General features: G+C 40.7%; 2 protein-coding genes across 2 annotated transcripts; one reads left to right on the top strand and one right to left on the bottom strand.

Moving 5' to 3' along the window:
* Window positions 1-7302: 7302 nt before the first annotated feature.
* Window positions 7303-13903, bottom strand: LOC129588863 (uncharacterized). The gene is made up of 5 exons (XM_055483265.1): window positions 12866-13903; window positions 10810-11031; window positions 9684-10183; window positions 8681-9296; window positions 7303-8040 (listed from the first exon to the last, which is right to left on the bottom strand). Exons 1-5 carry the CDS (start codon window positions 12923-12925, stop codon window positions 7633-7635), a joined length of 1806 nt encoding a protein of 601 aa, XP_055339240.1. The 5' UTR covers window positions 12926-13903; the 3' UTR covers window positions 7303-7632.
* A 3261-nt stretch (window positions 13904-17164) lies between these two features.
* LOC129588938 (P2X purinoceptor 4-like) lies at window positions 17165-23167 on the top strand. The gene is made up of 10 exons (XM_055483360.1): window positions 17165-17703; window positions 18201-18293; window positions 18457-18607; window positions 18704-18775; window positions 19392-19552; window positions 19623-19845; window positions 20470-20600; window positions 20685-20844; window positions 21902-22000; window positions 22780-23167. Exons 1-10 carry the CDS (start codon window positions 17579-17581, stop codon window positions 22987-22989), a joined length of 1425 nt encoding a protein of 474 aa, XP_055339335.1. The 5' UTR covers window positions 17165-17578; the 3' UTR covers window positions 22990-23167.
* Window positions 23168-23442: the final 275 nt, after the last annotated feature.

The raw sequence follows: 23442 nt of genomic DNA, 5'->3' as shown, positions 1-23442 counted from the left end.
CTTACGCGCCGCGCTGCAGTGCAAAGGCGATTCAGGTCAGCTGCGTCTTTTTGGGTGAGTTCCGCACGCGCGGCCTTCGGCTACCAAAGGCTCAAAAAGGCGGGTACCGCACGCGTGGCCTTCGGTGACCAATGGCTCAAAAAGGCGGGTACCGCACGCGTGGCCTTCGGTGACCAAAGTCTCAAAAAGGCGGATACCGCTCGCGTGGCATTCGGTGACCAATGGCTCAAAAAGGCGGGTACCGCACGCGTGGCCTTCGGTTACCAAACGCTTAAAAGGTGGGACCGCAAGGTTTGTTAAAGTAATTAAAGTTATCAGGTTTGTTAAAGAACTATGGTTTTGAAGCTTAGTAAGGAGTAGAGATAGATAAGGGTGGAATCCGGTTTATCAGGCGAAGGTTTTCACAGGTGATGAAACTAAGTTTCGGATACTCAGTAAGGACAAAGGCGTAAAAGCACAGGGTTAAGGGGCTGCAAAAGCTTAAAAGTTGCTAGGCGAGTTCCGGCCAATCAGAAACGTAAGGTTTTTTCTGGCCAATCAGAAGGTTTTGGAGGCAGGAGCGTTCCGGAATAACGGTTCTGCTTTAATATATAGGATAGTACAAGTTTATAATACTGTCAATACATAATTATTATGACTGTAACGAGCGTCTAATCTTTCACTCAGCAGTCAGCACTGTATTAAACTGAATGCCTCCGGGCTCCGGCATCGTGGCACTGCAACATCGATAGCACGTTTCGAACTTAACAAAAATGGCATTATTTTTTTTATTTTTTGTCACCGTACGCTACTGCATGTACTCTGTATGTATGTTAATGTACAAAGGAAATTCCAAAAATAATTTTCCCTATTCTGTCTCCCTGCGATTTTAGGTTATACACAAATGGTATAATTTTGCTGGATAAACCATTATGTAAACCATCTAAAGAAATAAGAATCAAAAGAATCGAAGAAGAACTTGCCAAACGAAAAACGGAATGGTGAATGCTGCTTTTGCACTTTTTTCAGCACCTTTTTGGAAAATTATTCATTTTATTGCCACTTCTGACCAGGCAATGTTTTCAACAAAAAAATTAAAGTGTCGACTGCAAATTTAGTACTTGATATTACTGCGATGGCAGAACATTTTGAAAAGCTCAGGATTAAAAGTAAACATTTTTTTTCATAAGACACCGAAACTCCCTTATTCCAGTCGTTTCGCTTTCATAAATTCATGATGCTTCCCATCGATAAAAAGCACATTTTATGGCCAGTCGTGCGCATCTTAGATGCCAAGAAAGTTTGCATTCCACCGACAACAGCAAAATTTTCATGAAATTTTCTGATTTTTACCGTCTGGATGCTGCGATGCTTTCTGATTTTGACAACTAGTCCCGAGCAGTTCTTATTTTTCTAGAAACGTGGTTTGAATGGGACATTTTGTTCAGAACTTTATTTTGTAAGAGAAAAGAATTCTTAATCTAAGTATATTTTATGCATCAAGGAAAATGAGCAGAAAGATTGCGAAAAATAGCAAAAACTGTCCGGGAAAATCACGTGAAAAACTTTGAAAACCCTGTGGTGTTTTTTTTGGCATTTCTTTACCATTTGATTATAATTAAACAAAATAATTTCTTTATACATTTTGCTAATGAAGGACGTTTGTAACGATATGGATGATATTAGGTGAATGCGTTAATGCCGGGAGATACAAAATAGGGAAAATTATTTTTGGAATGTCCTTTGTATATATAATTGTGATGTCACGGATTAGTCATCAGGATCACCGAGTGTCAGTTGAAACATTCTATTATATAAGCCGACGGTTACAACATGAAAATGACAAGATTCTTAACATCGTTTTACCCAGGTCTTATGACATTGTGGTAACGCCGGTAACCACGCTCAAGAACGCCTCAAGACTGTGTGTGGGTAGCGCTCCCGCACGTAGCTAGACCTATAAGCGAAACTACGCCCACCGGAAGCGAGCTCGTAATCGAATTTTTATTCGTCGCGTGGCGTTCTTTGGTTTATTGGATTTCTTTCATTTTTAAGGCATCTTAACTAAAACAGTGGGTTGCGGTGAATTTGGGCACAATATGGTGAGAATGTAAAACAGGGTGGAGAAAAATTGGTTTTCACTTGTTTCCGTAATGTGATACGACAAACTCAGTCACACAGCTCGCGTGCAGTTATAGGCATAGCTTCGACCTGAACAGATGGATAAAATTATTGAATCATAATAATCGTAATTATCATAATAAAAAAGTCATAATAGTCGATTAATAAATCATAACATACCATCAATGATTGGATTTTTGAGTAGTCGACATCTTCTTATCCCAGTTTTTGATTTTCGGAAGAGCAGTCATTTTGAAGAATCTACTTATTTCGTCATTTCTGTGAAACGATGGTTGCAATACTGCTACGCCTAAAACAGAGATTTATACCGTACGGTTTAGTTGGAAGCGCAGTTGTGCTTCTGATCCGATAAAACTATGGAAAACCCTTTAATAGTTTGTGAAATTTGTTCCATAATAAATTCATTGTGCGATATAAAAGTGAACGCGCTTCCTATACGAGCCGAACCAAACATATGGCAAACCAGATGTAACCTTTTGCAACCGGACCAGCAAAGTGTGTTTTTATCATGATTAAATGCATTTAAATGTAGCTAAATTCGCGCCAAATTCTTTTTATGCTTTGTTACATGTTATTTAGATAAAGATAGTGCTAGGTACCGGTAAGAATAACGATTTTTTAAATGAAAATCAATTTAATCGTCAAGATCTGCGCACCTGTGCAGCCATATGGATAATACTTATCTTTTGCTTTACTGCTCACTTTCGAATTTTGTGGCGCGCATAAATAAATCTTGTTTCTTCGTTTTTTTTATTGGTCACTTTGTCACTGGTGTTATTATTTCGTCCTTTAAAATCGTTTTTGTTTCCACGTCGCCTTCCGTTGATTTGTGAGAGGCGCCGCTCCGTTGCACGAAAATATTCAACATCATTACTACATTTATTATGATTATTGCTTAATGTATCCGTATCATATACGTTAACATGAAATGCGCATTCCGTTTTACAGGAAAACGCTGCCGTGCATTTTACTGGATTTCTTGTAGGTACTTACGCGAGGTGTTTCCGCAGCCGTCTGAATATGCCGCCGCCCTATCTCATACCCAGTATATGCGGACTACATGGAAAAGCACTTGAAACAAACTGCTTTCATCAGACTTCTTGTTATGCTGAGTATACATCTGGGCACTCATCTCAAGTACAGATACATACCGCCTACCGGTAACATTAGTGAAATAATATGCCTGGTGTCAGAACTCCGGGGCAGCATGTGTTTATGTTTTGTACTACGAAAGTACTCATACTTCATGGAGAAAATATGGCTGAAAAATACCTGCCGTTCGAATCCAGGAAAGCAGTCACTTTTACCTCAAGGTCTCCTGTGGTAACAGCATGGCACTCGGATTTAAAAGCGTTTACAGTTTTTGGAATTCCGTTTGTCGAAATTGATTTTTTTAGCTTTGCATACATCGACATTATACTTGTGTGTCACTCTACTACGATGTTGAGGCACTTAGCGTCTTTTACGTGATCAGCACCATCCACCGTTATCGCTGAGAAAAGTGGCGATTCGGTAAGTAGAGTAAAACGTTGGGTTCAACTGCTCACGTGACCTTTTAGAAATTTTCCTCGTCCTAATATAACTCTGTTTTCCCCTTCCTTTTTCCTTACTTTTCCGATTCCAGACGTGTGGAAGGAGAATGTAATACATAGATCGGGACCAAACTAACTTACAGTTTAACCAGTAACTTGTTGTCCTTGGTTGAACTGTAAAATAGTTTGGACCCAGCTCAGTATTTGGTCCCAACATCGAGTCACCTGCAACTGACAGTCCCCCGGAAGCCAACATTGAAAAAAATCGTCAAAACAACAGCATTCAACCAAGCATCTATTCTCTTACCCGGAAACAGAGAAAAAATCAACCTTGTGCTGAAGGTGAGCTATGCGCTAGTCTATATTCTTTGTGGGTGTAAAGATTGTACTTATATAATATGTGCGCAGTTTATCGGTTCAATTTTCTCGTGAATTTTCCCTTTTACGGATAGAAGTACACTTCGATGGTTTTAGCTTAGGTATGTTGAATTGTACGTGCAGTTTAGACGTTTTGTGCTATGAACTACGTATGCAGTCGCCGTGCGCTACATCGGCACACTGCAAATTACCTAAATCGAAATTACAGTCCTAATACAAGACACATGACAGGGTCACAGCCTCACAGGAACGTGGTACAGGACGTACGATGCGGTGAAAAAAATGATTCGGCCAACTTTTATTTGTTTTGCAGATGCAGCCTTCGAATGCCAAACTCGATTTGGTCACTTGACCAACCGAACGAAACGCCGAAATATTATAATATCTCTTATTGAAAAAGCAGATCCGTTATTACAGATATAATATCAGATACTGTAAGATATAATATCTGTAATAACGGATCTGCTTCTCAACAAGACCGCCTTCTGGGAATCCAGTCTCCACGCTAAAAAGAAGTTGTGATTGGGCGCGAACATCAGTTGCAACTTGTGATTAAAAAGAATTACCAAAAGGATGCGCGATATTCAATTAACTTTCGTATTATAGTTTGCCTGAAATTATCTTAAGGAAGTTTATAATCGAAGCAAATTACATCCTACCGTAGTTTTGACCGCTGTAATTGCAAAAGAGCTCACGATATTTTCGTTAATTTAAAACAATTTGCTAAACAATCATTTAAATTTGAAATACCGTACTTTCCTCAATTATTTTATGAGACCTGCAGTAACCAGATTCGAGTTATCTGCAGACTGCAGTTGCAAACGTAAGTACAATTAAGAGGCGTGCTTAAATTGAACATGATCCGCGTTCGCGGTAGCTATTGCCTGCAATGTAGATACAAAGGGCATTCCAAAAAAATTTTCCTTATTTTTTATCCTCGGCAAACTAACTTAGCCGTTTTCCCCCTTATTGTTATTGACGCCTATCATTGTCTACAGTAATTAATAAAAAATTTAATCTCTGTTCTGATCAAAGAAGCTGGAAGATATTCGCAAAAAGACTTTTGCCGGTGTCTGGCAGCATATCTTCTGTCGTCCTAACAAAATTGCACTATTTTTAACATTCTCCCAGTTCGAACTTGAAAAATCACAAAACATCTTTGTGTTCAGAATTCTCCCTTCAGTTCAGAGAGTTCAGAATGTTCAGCCTTCTTATAGTGGAAATCAAGAAGGAAAGAGTCGTCCCTTTCTGCTTTTAGAGGAACATTAAAAGAGTTAGCGAACAGTTGTCCAAAAAACTAGTCTTGTCAGTTTCCAGACTGCAAAAATACGAAAAAATCGGGAAAAAAATTTGCGGTAAACAGCCTACTCAGTAGCTAAATCTAAACTTTATTAAATTAATTTTATTTCAAACTTGTACAAGCAGATGCCCTTTAAAAACTTAAACTCAAATACCCAACTGCAAAAGCTAAAACAAATAAAACAACTCTTCTAGCTATTTTGAACAACCAACAATACCCAAAACAGATGCGTCATTTCCGCTCTGAAATCTAAATCATAGCTAGTATGCGCTGGGGCGGGCCAAGGATATAGTTTTTATTATGGAAAAAAATTGGAAGTTCGTAATAGCCAGAAACCGGAAAACCAAAAAAAATCGACGTCTTGTAGAAACAAATTCCGTATTTCAAGATGTGAAAGTTTGGAAGTGATTCACCATTATGATTTAAAGAAAGTCTTTAGAAGCGATTCACCATTATGATTTAAACAAACTCTTTGTTATTATACATTGGATTAGAAACCGTGCAGAAGAAGAGAAGTGATACGTAACAACTGAATTTTCGGAAGGACAGTGGTTAAGCTGCCGGAAGTGCCACCGGCTAAATGAGTTTACGTCGGGGCAGTTCTTCATCGACAGCTAAAATTTTTATTTTATACGATAGCTCAGAAGACATGTTAGGTATAAGATTTACTACAAGATCTGGACTCTGGATGGATTCTCTTGGAGTTACGAGCCTCTGCATCGATGCATCAAATTTTTTAAGATTGTTCTCGATAGGAACGTAACTCGGCTCATTCGTTCAGACGTAATCCTGAAATATCCTTTTGATCCGAGATGAGATCCTTTTGAGTGGACACAGAGTCACAGACAGTCCTTTTATTCCTAATACTGCCGTTTAATAGCGTGTTTAGGGAGGCACTGGTTCTCGCCCGATAGTTACATAAGCATGTGAGTTTGTTAAGCGTTTCACACCAAACAGTTGAATCGGCGTACCGACATTTCGGCATAGGGACATTTCGGCAATGGACACTTCGGCATAAGAGATTTCGGCATAAGGACATTTCGGCATACGGACATTTCGGCATACGGACATTTCGGCATAAAGTTTAGTATATACTGATAAAACCTAATCATGATGGAAAGGGCGGATAAATTAGAAGAAATTTTGTTACGTACTGTAATACTGTTTTCGTTGTAAAACTCGTGCATGATAACTAGCTTGTGCTACTAAAATGATGACCATGGCAAGAAACCTATAATATGCCAATCAATTTTACTCAGTCTAAGAAAGTGAAGGAAATACGCATAGAATTTAAAAAAACTGAGAACGTAAAAATCCTAAAACCTAGCTAACCTAAAACAAGCCAAAAAGCAAAATTAAAACAAAAACCTTATAAAATTAATGAAACGCATGAAGACATAAGATGCATTAGCAAACTTGAAAAATCGTTTGTTAAAATGCGAGGATTTGATAAAAACTTTAGAAAAGCCAAGAAGATCTGAAAATATATGTAAACCTAAGAATCCTAAGCAAACCTGAGAAAGCCTAGAAAACCAAAGAAGATCTAAGAATACCAAGATATAGCACTACAAAGGAGACATAAAAAAACTGGAGCCGCTTTTTAATTTCATGTTGTTTATTGCAAGCATTTTAGTGACGCTGTCCACACTACGCAGGCTGAATAAAGCGAATTAAAACAGAAAACGTTAGAAAACAACAGTATTATGCAGGAATGCCCGTATGCCGAAATGTCCACGTGCCGAAATGTCCTCATGCCGAAATCTCCTATGCCGAAATGTCCTATGCCGAAATGTCCTATGCCGAAATGTCACCATGCCGAAATGGTCGGACACGGTTGAGGCTGATTAAAGAAGCAGGCTGATTGAAGAAGTTGGCATCGCTTTACTCGAGCAAGCTTTGAGGTTAATCGCAACCATTTGTCGAAGAGAAGCACAGTTGAGGTTCTGTTCCCATAATACCCAGCATTTTCAGTGAGACTCACGGAAGTTTATTAATGTCATATTTGTTTTACTGTAGATTTCGTATTCCCAACCTAAGACCTTGATACTATTTTCGGTTCGAAACGTTTCGAACCCATTTGTAAAATAAATATTATCAAGCTCTACATGAAGGCATTATGAGAGAGTCACAGACCAACTGCTGCAAGCATTTAAAAACTTTTCAGTGAAGGCAAATTAAATTTCTCGAGTCAGAAGAAAAGTTCAAAGATAAAATATATAAACTCGAAAAGTTACAACATGCGCCTCCCCGCTTTTCCACCCCGAATACTGTCGAGATCATTCCGCTTCCATTCCAGGACTCTTAACCACAAATATGGATATAGAAGCGCTTCCACGCCGGTAGCTCCGCATGCCGCGCCCGCTCCTCCGCCAGGATCTCCTTCAGATCCAGATCCCGTCGCCCGCTCATCAGATCGATGGTCTCCGTGCGGAAGAGCCAGAAGCCCTCTTTATTCCCCTTCGTTGTCACCATGAACGGGGTCCGTTTGATTAGCTTCCACACCACGTAGAACGCCAAGACGATGGGCGCGGCCAAATACGCGCTGAAGAAATCGGCGGCGGACGGTTCGCCTTTCAACGGCGACACGGCCACGTAGAACTGCGCGATGAGGATCAGGATGTTGAAGCCCATTCCGTACACCGAGCCCCAGACGCCGAACGTCGCGCGGAACGGCAGTTCGTCCAGCGTGTGACCCTGAGCTTTCCATGCCTGGAAAGATAGGACATGGATGTTTTCATTAATCAAGAACGAAAGTAGAGCGTAAAAGGAACGTTTTGATATACCAGGAATAAAAGCGAGAGGCTCGGAAAAAAGAGTTCAAAGATAAAAGCGAGAAATTCGAAGGAATACTTTCATTTATCCAGAAAAAACTACAGTTTGAAGATGAATTTTTCTTATTCAATAACGAAAGTTAGATATCCGAAGAAAAGTTTTCTTTAATGAAAAACCGAAATCAGAAGTTCGAATCAATATTTTCGTTATCCAAAAACGAAAGCAAGAGGTTCAAAGGAACGTCTCCATTGATACGTCAAGAACGAACGTTAAAGCTTCGAAATATATTTTCGGTAATCACGACCGAAATTTAAAGATTGGAAAAAATAATAATAAAAAAAATAAAAAATAATAATTTCTTTTAATAAATAATAATTTCTTTTAATAATAATTTCTTTTAATAAAAAAACGAAAGCTAGAAGATCGAAACCGAAAGCTAGAAGATATTCTAATTTCCCACGAACTGTAAGAGATTCGAAGGAAACTTTTAATTACCTAATCAAGAGCGAAAGTTAGAGATTCGAATGAAACGTTTTATTAATCAAGAACGAAAGCGAGACATTCGAAGAGACCGCACCTGTCGGAACCGAATATGCGCCCAACAGATGGACATCCAGGTGAAGATAGTCGACAACCCGGAGATGGCCAGCAACCAGTTGAAGATGTCGGTGGAATGGGCGCTCTCGTTGACGAAGGCCAGGAGTCCGAGGGTCAACGCCAGGATGATGGCGAAGAGCGGACGACCCTGCCGGTCAATGTAGCCCAGGAACTTTGGTGCCTGGCCCTGGTGGGCCATGGCCGAAAGGGTCCGTGACGAGCCGTACACGGCTGAGTTGCCCACCGACAACACCGACACCAGGATGACGGCGTTGAAGATGGACGGGAGGACTTTGATACCGGCGTCCTCGATGGCGATGACGAAGGGCGAGGCGGCGGCGTCGTAGGCGGATTTCTTGTTGAGGAGCCGCGGGTGGTCATAGGGCACCAGGAGCCCCACGAGGAACAGGGAGATGACGTAGAAGATGGTGATGCGCCAGAAGACCTGCTTGGTGGCGCGCGGCAGGGTTTTGCGCGGGTTATGCGACTCGGCGGCGGCCAGGCCGACCATCTCCGTGCCGCCGAAGGCGAAGGCCGCCGTCACGAATACCGCGCAGAAACCCTTGAAGCCGTTGTTAAAGGCACCCGGGTCGTACCTTTAAAACAACCACAAAATACCAGTAATATGCACACGATTAACGCCAGTTTACTCATAAAATGATAAACTAATTAGTAATACTTGTTTAATCAATGGAAAACTTCTATAATAATTAATTAAAGAATAAAATTTGACAAGTAAATAAATAATATTAAAAAACTAAAATAATATTCATAAACAAAATAATAAATTAATTATTCACTTGTAATATAATAAATTATTACTCATTAGTAATGTAAATTTTATATTGATATTTTTTTATTAATATGAAAAAGATTCATGCATGAATAAGAACAAATTCAAACGCTAGTCAGGCTATATACTTAATTAATAAATATAAAATACAGTATATGCTGTTAGTATTGGTTTACACAATTTCACTCACCATGTATCGGCTCCGCGATATCCGCCCTTCGGCGCCCCACCGCAGTCAATCACCACCCCCAGAATAATGAACCCAATGACCGCCGCCACCTTGATCATGGAGAAGATAAACTCCGCTTCGCCATACCCGCGCACCCCGAAGAAATTAATAACGATGACCCCGAGCAGGAACGCGGCGATCCAGATGCCCGAGTTGATGCTCTTCTCCGTCCAGTAGTCGATGGTGATGGCGGCCGCGGTGAGCTCCAGCGGGAGGACCACCAGCCACTGCAGCGCATAGTTCCAGCCCATGGCGAAGCCCCATGCCGGGTCGATGAAGCGGCTGGCGTAGACGTTGAAGGAGCCGGCGATGGGGTATAACACGGCCAGTTCGCCCAGCGCCATCACCACGTTGAAAAGCATCATCCCGATCAGGATGAAGCCGATGAGGAGGGAGGCCGGGCCGCCGTCGGAGAGGACTCCGCCTGAGCCGATGAACAGACCGGTGCCGATGGCGCCGCCCTACATCGATCACACCAGACGATGTTTACTATTATTTTTATTATTATTATTATCGAACACCAGTTTCACATGAGGAACCCGCCACAACACTTTCCTCGCATTTCGCTCGCATGAAAAATAATTTTTCTCGGCCTCGGGTACAAATGATTTGGTAAGTACTACAAAATTCTGGGATAGTTGGAAACAAAAACATAAAATAATCGTAAGAAATCGACCAGAAAAAATAATGTTCCAACAAAAACCGAAAATGCAGAACAATGTAATACAACACATCTCGTCTTATAAAAGTAAGCAAAAACAATGTGTAAACGTACAGTAACTCAGATTTTTAATAATCCAAATTTCTAACAATATTATAAATGTGCATGAAGCAACAACTAATGCTTTACTGCTTCTATACGATCATAAAATATTCATCTTCGTACTAACAATTAATCAAGGTTGTTCTAGTAAATTTAATTTGAACTAAGCTTGTGAATTTTCAATTAACACCCAGAGTATTAATTATGGTCTCATGATAATTAATTAATTAATTATGGTCTCATGTTAATTATGGTCTCATGTTTTTGTTTTGATTTTATTTATTAACCAGAATATTTAATTTATTTTGTTATTGGTTGGCTTACAATGGCGATCATCTGCATGTGACGGTTCTTAAGGACCAGCTTCAGGCCGATACTCCCGCTGGAGGGTGGCGTGACGTCCGGGTGCTTCTCCGGATCGCCGGCCGCCGTCTGCCCGGTCACCGTGGGGAGGTGAGCGTGGGGGTGTTCGGGGCGGTGCATCGGCTTGAAGGAGTCCACGTAATCGCGCATCCATTGCTTCCAGAGTGGCGTCTTCTTCTCCGGCTGCAAATCGAACATAGAGATTTAACCGTACCGTGGGTTTCAAAATTTACAATCGTTGTTTCTTTATAAATCTATATTCCCGTTATTAAAATTAATTTTTCCGAAGCGGAATGACTGAATTAATTTTGGAATTAATCCGTATTGTCCTTAATATTTTAAAATACGTTACTTTATTTTTTATTATACAAAGCATTTAAAAACCATCAGGTTTGTACTCGTAGAAAAATGCAGCAAAACAGTTTTCTGTTTTTCGATCGAAGATAAGAGACCCGGTTCACAATTGCAAAAAAAGCTTACAATAAACTACTGATTTTCAATAGGTTTATAGCCAGAAAAAATTAACGATAAAGTAATAACTTGACATTTGCGTTGCCAAATTGAATTTAAGTGTTGACTTCGACAGCTCTCAGGAAATGGTGTAGCCACTGCACTACGATGCGTTGTACATGTTGCTTATGTTTTCTAACGATATCTTGTGTCCGCCTGTGTTTGTGGAGTTTAACAGTTATCCCAGTTTCTGGTGACTTTAAGAAATTTGGAAAAATGTTCTACTGGGAATTCAGTAAAGGTTTTTCTTCGCCTGAACAGGTACAGAGATATGCGTAATTCTTTGGTAGAGTATCATCGTGCCGCACCTCTATAACCGAGGAATTATTCATCATAATTCTTCCTCTGCCGGTTTTTTTAAAAAAATTCTCTGTCATCCGATAAACCGCCACGGGTGCGCTGCGCATTTTAATGAACAGCGAATTTGGCAGCAATAATCATAAAATTAATTTTTCACGAGATCCTCGCGATAAGCATGAATAAATTGCGCCGCGTCACCGCCGGCTGACTGACGCGCTCGGCAATTGACAAAAATCGCGGACACGGCATTGTCGGTACAATATCAAAGCACCTGGATGATCGTAATAATTATGCCGATTGTTGTTTTTTACAGATAAAATTCCTTTCTTATGGAAAAGCGAGTGTACGTCATGTGGCGTAAGCCGCCGAAAAATCCGATTATTTTGCGCTTGCCAATCAGACCAGAACGCTCGTTAACGGAATTTAGAAATGACGGAAAAACTACGAAAACAGAATGTGTGATGCGTGTGTTGTTTTACGCATTCCCTGCCGGCACAAAAGAATTTTTGAAATCACCAGAAATCAGCAGGAAAAAATGACGGTTGTGACGCGAGATCCGGGATCGGAATGACCACGGATGAATTCTGCGTAATGTGACAAAGACCAAGCGTTGCATAAGAACTCTATGTAGAAGACAAAAGGTTTCAGTCCAGACCAAATTTCCACTGAATTTGTGTCGCTTTCGGCGAAATCCAGTCTTTCTAATTTTGTGTGTTTATATCGCAAAAAATTAGTAATAACTGGAAATCTGCATTAATCACAAAAAAAGCGTGCAGCGAAAATGTAAGGAAGGGTCACAAGAATTCGGCGAGTTCAGTTGTTGATTGCCGGCAGGCTGATTGCACACTTAGCGGCTATCAATCAAGTGACGCGGTAGACGCGAAAAACAGGTTGACACGATACAGGAAACAACCGGTTTTCCGTTTTTATTGGGAAATTCGCTACATAAATGTTAGTCAATGGAATGTTTTTCCTTTTTTATCAGGAAGCTATAAAAAGTGGTGGCATTGTTACGCAAAAGCGGAAGGTGACCCTATTCGCTGTTCTTGTTAAATACACGAAGGAAACTAAATTTAAAAAGTTGTTGTAATCAGCTTCAGAACAAAAATGATTTTTTTTAAATAAAAAAATAAATTAAAAGGGAAAAATTCAGGAAAAAAATGAAAATGCAAGGAATAATTTTTAAGTTGGGAAAAATGTGGCTTACCGTGGCCAGATAAGGTGGCGGTGGATTCGTAACATCTTTCATCTCGTAATCCGGCGCCATGGTAAAAATAAATTATTCCCACGGAGAAACAGTGCGCGCGCAACAAGTGACTCCAATAAATCAAGAAAAAAAATCAATTGAAAAGCGATCGGTCAGCGCCTACATTACGGCGATGCAAAAACTCGAAGAATGGAATGCCAAAAAAATGCAGGCGATCTGCACATACAGACGATCCGATTACAGGTAGTTTACGCACACAAAGTCAACACAGCACGGTATACACAGCGGCTCGGCTAAGTGCGCCCTGATGGGAAAAATCAACGCGTTTTGCTGCTGAAACAGTGAAAAAAACGAGGTTTCAAGTTTATCTAGCCGTGCACACACACACAGAGTCATCATCATCGTACAGGTGTGTTGACTGATCCGCTCTGAGCGATGCCAATCAGACAGAGCGTACAACCGAGGAGTGCGCTCAATGCAGCACACGTACGACACACTTGTACGAATCGGCTATTTCCCTGCGGCACTCACAAACCGGTTTAGCCGAGGAACGCGCTCAATGAGGACACGGTGCAGCACACGTACGACACACTTGTACGAATCGGCTATTTCCCTGAGCCACTCACAAACCGGTTTGACCGAGGAATGCGCTCAATGCGGATCCATACAATGCGCTTGTACGAATCGGCTATTTCCTCAGCATGTACGAATGATTCACCGCACTCTACACACAGTACACCGTGCACAGTACACAGCAGTCAATCAAAATAGCCGTCGCGCCAAAAAGATGATAGACAAACAAAGGAGCGCGTTGCAGGCCGATGTAACGTGCTGGAATAATAAAAACTCGGTTACGGATAATTCGACGCGTTAGTTAACACCCTGATTGTGTCCCGAGCGATTACATGGACCGTGCTTTTCTTCGGGTATTTTGTCAGCAAATTGCACCTCATAAAAACACCTGATCCGTGTAAAAATGTGTAATAACAGCGTGTTAACGTGTTAAAAGTACGTGTATTATGCAGTCAGTGCAGGTTTTACGACACTAGTACAGCTTTCTGTGTGTGTGTGCTGCGTGGTGTGTGCTGTGTACGGTGTGTGGCTCACGGCTTCCTTGTTTCTCAGGAAACGGTGAAAAACGCTGCAATGATACAGTCATGTACCCGTAACAATCATACCTGGGCGCAGATTTACGCAGTTTTACTCGAAAACATGTGTCACGCGACGCTGTTGTAGTACTTAAAAAATAATGTAGCCAGTAATGTTGATGAATAAGTGTGTTATTGCTGCACATTCCGGAAGGAAATTCAACGCTGGGTTGTTTTTGTTTAGTTTGCTGGCATTTTTGTGGTAATGTTTGTATGGGCAAATCAAGCGCATCTAAATATTTACCCATGAAAAACCAACCATAAATTCCGCTGTATTTGCCGTAAATTTAATGCTCTATATCCTAACTGAAATCGCAAATAACTCTTCCTAAATATTTAAGCAACGGAAAATCTAAAAATAAAAAAAAATAATTTCCCCGTTAAACACATACTAGTACGGTATTCGTGTACTCATAAAATAATTACCGTGTTTTATCTGCTACAGTTACAATATTCTTAAAAAATCACGGGAATTTAAAAAATATCAGTAATTTCGGTCTAACGCGATTTTCAGTCGTGTTTCACGCATTTCAGATCAAGTTTTGTTTTTGGTTTCATTCAGTCCCGATCGGCAAAATTGTTCCGGTTTGGATGGGCCGGAGAGAATACTCGGATTAATACATTGAACTTGAACCGCCTAAGTATGTAGAAAAAAGCGGCTTGATACCGCCAAACATGAAGACGTCTGCGATCAGCATTTTATAAGGACACAATACCAACCAGATTTACAAGTGGAGTACCGAGAAGTACCGCTACTCTAGGCCGATAAGGAGTAAAAACCACAGACGTCAGAAAAGATGTGGAATTCACCCTACGTTGATTCTGTTAGACGATCGGCCTCATACTGCAGGAGTAAAAATGTACTGAAAAATTTATCAAAGCTGCAAATCAATAAAGTGTAAAAGTAACAGACAAAAAGGCGACAGATCAATCAATTTAGGAAAAGCAAAGCGCAACTATCAGCAAAAAGCGGTTTTGGATTTTTTTTGTGATAAAAGTTCGAAAACCTCACTTGCTTTTTGCGGCGGTATTTCTAGGAATGACCGTCGTGGTTCCGAATTCGCTGTAGACGTTCCGGTGCTGATTGGCAGGCGCGAAATTGTCCCGCTACCGTATCAGTCCGCTTTCCTGTAGAAGCCTCCAAAAGACTCCAGTGATACATTCATTTTTCTCACATTCTGCTCACTTAAATTCAGTACATGGTTCCATACTCTGCACGCCGCGCACCGGTTACCGACAACACCCACACGCGGCGAACTATTTCAATAGCTGCTGATCGCAAGACTTGCCTTTTTAATTGTTTTTCCCTTCTCTGTAACACTAGAGCAAATCGGATTTGTTGAAAAGTAAAATTCTTGAAACATAGAAACTACAGTAGAATACGTGGAAGATCCGTACTTCTCCATTGCACCCGGTCTACTTCCTGTTACTATTCTCGCGTTTTTATGAAAATTTATTAATGTGTATGCCTCAGAACCAAAAGTCCAATAGAGGAAGTTTTTATTATCAAAAGCTGTCATTTCTGTAAGTTCAGCTTTGTTAGGAAAGTTTAACACCTGGTAAACAAAAGAGTAGCTTAGATTCGTCTGTCTAAAGTTTACAGTAGTAAATACATCGCGTGATATCATGGCTACTGCCGTACTGCTGCTAGTCTTGCATACCATTACCCTGCACTGCAGCAGCGTATCGCCGGCGACACGTCTCTTGAAGGCAGAAAGAAAATTATTAGTGAAGGCAGAACCGTTTCTCTCATGTTGCCAGCGAAGCTGCGCTGAATCCCTCGTGCACGGTCAACATCACATTCTGAGTCAGCATTCGTCCGTCCTTTTTCCTATGGGACCAATCCATGCCGTACTATAAGTGCTCCCCGTTTTACGTGGGAACTAGGAAGTATATTTCAGAGTTCTACCGATGGTGTGGCTGTTCTTGGCAGCAGTTTCGGCTCTCCATACTATAGCCGCTCGCACAACGTGAAGCACACAGGAAAATCAGAGTGTGTCTGCCCTTGAATTTATTTGCAGGTGCATACACGCGCCGCAGGGCGTCCTTTATTCCCGTAGGTACCTCGTGTTTCAAAATTCGTGGCATAAGTTGTACGGACGAACACCTTTCTTTGCCGGTATTCCGTAGATGCATCAGTACTATACCATAACTGGCTCTTCTAACGTTTGGCCAACTTTCATAAGGAAAAAATTACCCGATACCAAATTCTCGTACTTGAACGTGGACCTTGCCCAGATCAACTTTTCTGCAGGGTTTTTGCGGCATGGTGTACGGTGTAGGCAAAGGTTTGGCGCAGAAGCAAAACACTAACAGTTTGTTTAGAATTTCGAAATGCATTTTGAACTTTTGAAACCTGATGGAAACCTGGCTCCGAGTTACCTATTACGACGTTTAGATCTTCGTAGTAATGTGCGTTTTCGTGGAAAATTTGAAGAGCATCGGTTCATAATGAGACTTTTGGTACACCTCCGCGCGTTTAAACTTTTGAATTTTAGTTCACTAATAACTCCCGAACCGGATGTTGCGAGTACAAACGGTTTTTTCGCCTATGCATACGAATCCTTTGGCTACAAAATGTCATAAAGCAATGCAAAAAACGTGTTTGGGAGTGCGCGACTTTGAAAAGTGCCGTGGATGTATATGAATTTGGTGCTATGTACCGGGCCAAATCCCTTAATAAAATTAATGCTATCTGCACAGACCCGTCCGCTCCGCACTCTGATAAGGAAGTAATGGTTGTATTGGCATTCGTCAGTATCTACAGCTCCCCACCCTGACGGTTTCTGCCGGCTCCAGTGGACACATTCACGACGCAGCCTGATGACTCACCACTGCCTTATATCCACTGTCAGTCCCGGGCGTCAACCGTACTTGAGTAAGTTGAGTTCATTAGGCGCATTATTGTCCAGCGCGTTATCCACCATGTCCCGCCACTCATAAACCCGGCACCCCAGCACCGAGCCGTTACACACTCTACACACCGTAATGAATATTTACGACGTACACGAGGCTCGTACAGGATGCGGAGTGTGTGTGCATGATCGATGCCCATGGAGTTAGTACATAAAGCGCTGGCAGCAGCGCGCAGCAGAGGAAATCATCTGTCAGCATCCATAAAACTTAACCGCTTACGGCCCGGCGTCACAGCGTTGCGGTTGGCACCGAAACAATGGACTGTATTATGGGTGTAGTGTGTCGCTTAGCGGGAGAGAGTGTTTATTTGCTTTGTCCCTGAATCGTAATACCCCCGATATCATCCATCACATGCGCATACGGGAGTACGTGCGGCACAAGCCGCGCGCCATGCTTATCCGCGGAAATCCGAGAAGAGTTTGACAAGTGATTTTGCGGATTTTCTTCTATAGATTGGCTTAAATAATTTATCGCTAGATACGTATTCCCGGATCATTGCATTATTGCTGCAAAGCACGGGACGCAAGAAATAACTTTAACTGTGCGTGTTAACTAGCGACATTACCGCTTGGATGAATATTTCTTGTCATGATGAGATATTACGGGAAAATATGATCGCGTGGATTTATAATTTTATTGAATGTAATTAATGATCACCGTGGATTTTCATGCCGCATCCAGCTGCGATGTGATGGCCAGCCCGATGCAGTCCAAACCGCTGATGTCCACGTGGATAACGCGCTGTCTGGATATCGGTGCGGATTTTCTCTTTGCGTACGTTAAACCATTTTCGACAAATAATTATTTTAATATTTCCAATAAAACAGTTTGAGATATTCCGGTGCAATTGTAGGTAAGTAAAAAAAATTAAATATTTTCATTGTACAAAAATAATTTTTATAAAATAAATTTTCTAACTGTTAACAATGATATGTTAGAAAAAATCAAAATGAAAAAATATATCATTAGCTACTTTGCTCTGTAGCTTATTTTAAGAAACTGTCCAATGGGATCTTCCTGCGGCGCAGAGCAAAATAGTTCGTGTTTGAAAAGTGCTGTTGCTTCGTTTTAATGCCAAATGTGGCAAACAAACGATTCTCTGTTTGCAGAGCCAGTGCCGGCGATTTATGCGCCAAAGACGAGTTTCTATTGTACACTGTTTGGTGGTTTTATTATTAAAATAGCTGAACCGCGGAGCGGCTGTCTGATTTCCAATTTGTTTGTAATAAATTTTTGTACCGGTAGTTTTTAATAATTTTTTTGTCGAACAGCTATGAAACGCCGAAAATCATCAATATCCGCAGCAAAAAAATCGGCGCCATCCACCGGCTGGTGCAGGCCGCCATCGTCGCCTACGTCATCGGGTAAGCGTCGACATGTTTCCGGCTCGTAAAAACGTATCCATCTCTCAAAGGAAATTGGTTTTTACAATCGCCGCATGAAATCTGCCGACCACATCCTGTGTGGCGCTGATTAGCGTATTTGTATCTCTGTCATCGTCTATTAACGGGCATCCACATTCCACAGATACGTCTTCATCTGGAGCAAGGGCTACCAGGAAGTGGACCACGTGGAGAGCAGCGTAGTGACCAAAGTCAAGGGACTGATCCGCACGGCGCCGCCCTATCCGCTCAACACGCACATCTGGGACAGCATCGATTTCGTCATTCCGCCACAGGTGCCTATTATATGCTGATGCTGATTAGTATATACTGTACACACACTGACAAAGATGGAGTGCGCGCTGTTGGTAATATCGGGCAACTTTGCACAGGAGAATAATGCCTTTTTTATTGCCACCAATCTCATTGCTGCGCCGGATCAAGTGCAGGCCGATTGTCCCGAGGTACGATAAGAACGACCAACGTTCTGCATAAAGTGAATCTTAGCTGAAAAAGTGAAACGAAACACACGTGAATTACGATGTACGTATGTACACAGAAGTACACGTATGTACACATAAGTAAACTGAAAGTAAACTGTACTTCTTAATAACTGAAAATATTATTAAGAAGTACAAAGTAAATACAATTTATTGGCTGTTATATTTACGCTTTAATGTAAGTACTCTGTAGATACGTGGAAACACTGTTTTTCCATATTTGCATTATCAGAAACATTTTAAATAATTTATATATTTACTTGTTGTATCACATATTATTTTTATTCTAATGACTTTTGTAATTTTCGGTTGCGGTTTACGTAGCTATTATGTGGTTAAATTTTTTGATTCTTATTTTTGATTTTTATTTGCTTGTTTTAATACATGTTTAAGTCATGTCATGCGCATGTGTATATGTGTATGTTAAAAAATTTTAACATTTTTTTATGTAAAAATGTTTTTATAATATTCTGATATTTGCTTTTAATTTTATAATCGCAGTACCAACAAAATATGTACTCGTAAATATCGCAAAAATACACTGTCAATAAATGTTGTTAAATATTATTTTTATGTACAGGACGGCAATGTAAATAGTCCCAACGTGCGTTGCCGCGTTGACGCGGAATGCCCAGCCGGCACGGCAGTGATCAACGGGAACGGTTTCCGCACGGGACGCTGTTCTAACGGCACGTGCGAGATCAGCGCTTGGTGTCCGACGGAGCAGGATATCCTGCCGCAGTAGGCGTTCACAGCGCTCACATATGTACACTCACATTTTACACACGGGCACCGTTTCCGCTCTGTTTAGCCCGCCGAATCTGGCCGGATCGGAGAATTTCACGGTGCTGGTGAAGAACCACATCATGTTTCCCAAATTCAAGCTGAAACGACGGAATATTCTGACGTCACTGAACGCCAGTTATCTGGCCACGTGCCGCTTTCATCCGGTCACGGATAAGTACTGTCCCATCTTCGTTATGAAGGATATCGTGCAGAATGCCGGCGAGGATTATACGGAGATGAGCAGTCGGGTAAAGGTCACTGCTATAATTTTTTTTTATTTAAATAACAGCAATTTTTTTCGGAATTTATCTATAGATTTTTTTCTTATAAATGCATCGTTTACCATTTTGCATACTTATGATCAAAACTAAATATTTAAAAATTAGTATTTTTTGAACTTAGTTTATTACTCTATACTACTTTGTTATATATTGCTAAGCAGTACCACCTCGTTATATTATCTCGTTTTATTTCAAAATTACTTATATGATCACGCTTTCCTACAAAGTAATAATAAGCTACCATTTTAATCGTGAAAGAAATCATTTCGGATTTATTTTTCGTCTTTTAAAAATAATTTTGTTGTTGTTGTTGTATGTAATGTAGTAGCAAGTCTTCGTACACGTGTTTGCGTTTAAATCGATACATATCGTAAAGTTTGTAAAAACTGCGTGCATTTAATTGCTGCGATATTTTCCCGGTTTTTTCTCTCGTTATACGAGGATCAATAATCCGCACGTTTACTCGGCGGACTATTTGGCTGAAGCGCACTTATTGTACTTATGTAATCCATTTAACCATTAACGATGCACTTTGTCACATAACGACGCCAGACAACGACGACAGTACGAATAATAGCGCTAATTCGGCAGGGCGGTGTAATGGGCTTCATAATCGAATGGAACTGCGATCTGGACTTCTCCTCCGAATACTGCCTGCCTGAGTACAAATTCCGCCGCATGGACAACAAGGAGGACACCCTGGCTAAAGGCTGGAACTTCCGGTGCGTCGTTGTGTGCATGCGTTAGCTTATAACGCCGGTCGTTAGCGTAATCCATGCAACCGGCATAATGGGTGCTTTATTTAGATATGCCCATTACTGGACGGATGAGTACGGTCAGGGCCGGCGCACCATGCTCAAAGCCTACGGGATCCGGGTGGTGTTTAACGTGTACGGCAGTGCCGGGCGCTTCTCGGCGGTGGTGTTCGCCATGAATTTGGGATCCGGCATCGGTCTGCTGGGAATGGTAAGCGTTTAAATGCTGCAAAGTGATTTTTTAACTATGCCCATATTTTTTTATTTAATTTGGCTGTTTTCGTAAAAATGTTTTCCCCACAATTATTTTATTTTATTTAATTTTATGCTAATTTGTTTACTTATACTATTTAGCTGTTGCGAGTTCTTTCGAAACATTACTCCACTGTTTTTAATTTACGTTATAATAGTTTTTTATTGCGCTTTATTCTGTCTGAGTTTCCGAATTTTCTTGGAATTTTCCAAATATTATTTCTTTTATGTAAACATTTTTCGGACTTACTCGTGCATCTTGAACAATATTTGGTTTGTTTCTATTTTTTTCATCTTGTCTTTTCTACATTCTTAAATTTTTTCTCTTACAGTATATTTTGTTAGTTTGATTTATCCAAATTTTTTTTGTCCGACGACGACATATTTGTACTAATTTGCCCGGTGACATTGGGTAAGAAAACGAGGATCTTTACGAGAGAGGACCCATAAGTAAACCGTGATTTCCAAGCGGTTGTCATGAACAACATCAGCGGAAATTTATAGTGTGCTTACCACCCATTAACTATCCGTGTAATTGAACAGTTTCCAATAAATAAACCACGAGCGATGATCATCAGCGTTTAAACACTGATTGAAACCGAATTACACTGACAAACACGCCCGATCAATACCCCTCCCCACTTTCCAACGGACATCGATCCGCTTCCGGTCTTACTCACATCTTAAACCGGGAAGAGAGAGAGGTCTCTAACCTTGAAATAAATAATCATTATTGATTCACTGTAAACACACACTGCGATATCCAGTCCAGCTCCGGTGTGTACGAACTTTGATCTCTTTAATCGGTCTTTTATCCCTTAATTGAATGCATCTGGGTGGTTGTGGAGGGAATCTGCCTTAACCTAGTTGTGGCGCGTGTACTGGAGTCAGTGAACTTTACTTTGATACACCAACACTGCGTATTAGGGAATAATACGCCGGACAATTGCGTCCATCAGTGTATTGTAGGGTTATTTGGGCGACGCATAATAATGGTGTTTATATGTGCTTGACAGGCCACACTGCTCTGTGACTTCATCCTGCTGCACTGTCTGAAGAATAAGAACAAGTTCAAGAAGCACAAGTTCATCCGCCTGGAGAGCAACTTCCTTAAAGTACGTTCCACTATTACCGTTTTTCCGGCACGCCCCGTTTTACTGAATAATTCTAATATGTAAACCGTTTCAAACCGATACCATCTTCACGACTCGTATTTAAGCATCACTCGCTGCCTTAATCAGTGTAATTTCTTAATATTGATCTTTTCTGCAATACGCTGACAATCCCCGCTGGACAGTTTATAACCCATTCAAAACCGTGACAGCTGTCATAAAGCGTCACTCAAGCTTTAGATAATTTAAACTACTTTTTTAATCGCTATCCTGCTAACAACAAGCAAAAGCTTTACTAAAGTCCGCTTACGCGTTAATTACGCAAAACAAATAATTTCCTTTATTCGGTATAACCGTTAGAGTTGTGCAAAAGGTCATTCAAGCCTTAACCTGTTTACTTTTATTTTTTCATCGGAAATCTCTTGAAACTACTCCAGTTTTTTGCTGAAGCTCACTTATGAGTAAAACTGTAGAAGTAGCTAGCTTTTTGCATAACAGATTTTCGTATTAAATTCACAACAGTTTTATACAAAGGTCACTCATGCCATGTTAAGCAGATTTCCTGTACATGATTCTATTCCTCTTTAAATCGTTACGATTCTTAATAAATGTCAGTTAACGCTTCAAATAGTTTTTATACTATAGTAAATGGCATCTCGCACAAGATTAATGCTGCAAAAGTTATGCTGAAGATCATCGCCCTGCATGATTAAATTTATTTTGATTTATGAGGTTTAATGGAAATAATAATGTTGATGTGTTATGTTTCTGTGGTATTGTAGCGCAATCCCCGTGATCCAGCACATGAGAACGGTAAACCGAATAACTGGCGCAAAGAACAAGTCTACCGGAAACCGAAGAACACCAATATTGACATGCGCAACACCAGTGCGTTCATGCAAACGTCGCTGGATGACAGTAACGGCCTGGATCCGTACATAAGAGCCGGTGACAGTTTCCCCTGTAAAGAATACACGCTGTCGCTACGGTAGAATTTAATACCTCGCTGCAGCGAGACAGCGATCTTTCCGCACTGATGCTTCCAGATTGCTCTGTTAATATATTATCAATGAAACGTGATAGGAAACCCCGTACCTGGTTGTGCATAGTCTGCTTTTTGTCAAGGTGCATTGTCGTGGAATAACGCTTATAATACTGAACCAAAAAAATCCAAGCAGAACTAATATTTATAATTTCTAATAAATATTATTTTATAAACCAAGCACATTTTATTTAAACCAAACACAAAAAAATATTTATTAAACCAAGCACAAATAATATTTAAAACTGCGGCTTAAATTTGTGAAAAGTAAAATGATTTTATAGTAAATATTACTAAATAAGTTTAGATTATGGTTCTTACACCCAAAACGCTTTTCTTAAAACAGTTTGCGGAGCGATCCACACCAAAAGAGTACGAAACCGTCGGCAAATATTTTGCGTGA

The sequence above is a fragment of the Paramacrobiotus metropolitanus genome, unplaced genomic scaffold (assembly GCF_019649055.1).
Source record: "Paramacrobiotus metropolitanus isolate TYO unplaced genomic scaffold, Prichtersi_v1.0 Parri_scaffold0000032, whole genome shotgun sequence".
NCBI lineage: Eukaryota > Metazoa > Tardigrada > Eutardigrada > Parachela > Macrobiotidae > Paramacrobiotus > Paramacrobiotus metropolitanus.
Note: the sequence above shows the minus strand (reverse complement) of the source record. Positions and strands in the feature narration are given on the sequence as shown.

Bases quoted from the DNA above. Each gene is read 5' to 3' on its own strand.
- LOC129588938 (XM_055483360.1), top strand. From the start codon at position 17,579: ATGATCACCGTGGATTTTCATGCCGCATCCAGCTGCGATGTGATGGCC. The intron at 20,601-20,684 runs GTGCGTCGTTGT...TGCTTTATTTAG, and splicing joins GCTAAAGGCTGGAACTTCCG to ATATGCCCATTACTGGACGG. The intron at 22,001-22,779 runs GTACGTTCCACT...GTGGTATTGTAG, and splicing joins TGGAGAGCAACTTCCTTAAA to CGCAATCCCCGTGATCCAGC.
- LOC129588863 (XM_055483265.1), bottom strand. From the start codon at position 12,925: ATGGCGCCGGATTACGAGATGAAAGATGTTACGAATCCACCGCCACCT. The intron at 11,032-12,865 runs GTAAGCCACATT...TTCGATTTGCAG, and splicing joins CGCCACCTTATCTGGCCACG to CCGGAGAAGAAGACGCCACT. The intron at 9,297-9,683 runs GTGAGTGAAATT...GTTGTTTTAAAG, and splicing joins TATCGCGGAGCCGATACATG to GTACGACCCGGGTGCCTTTA.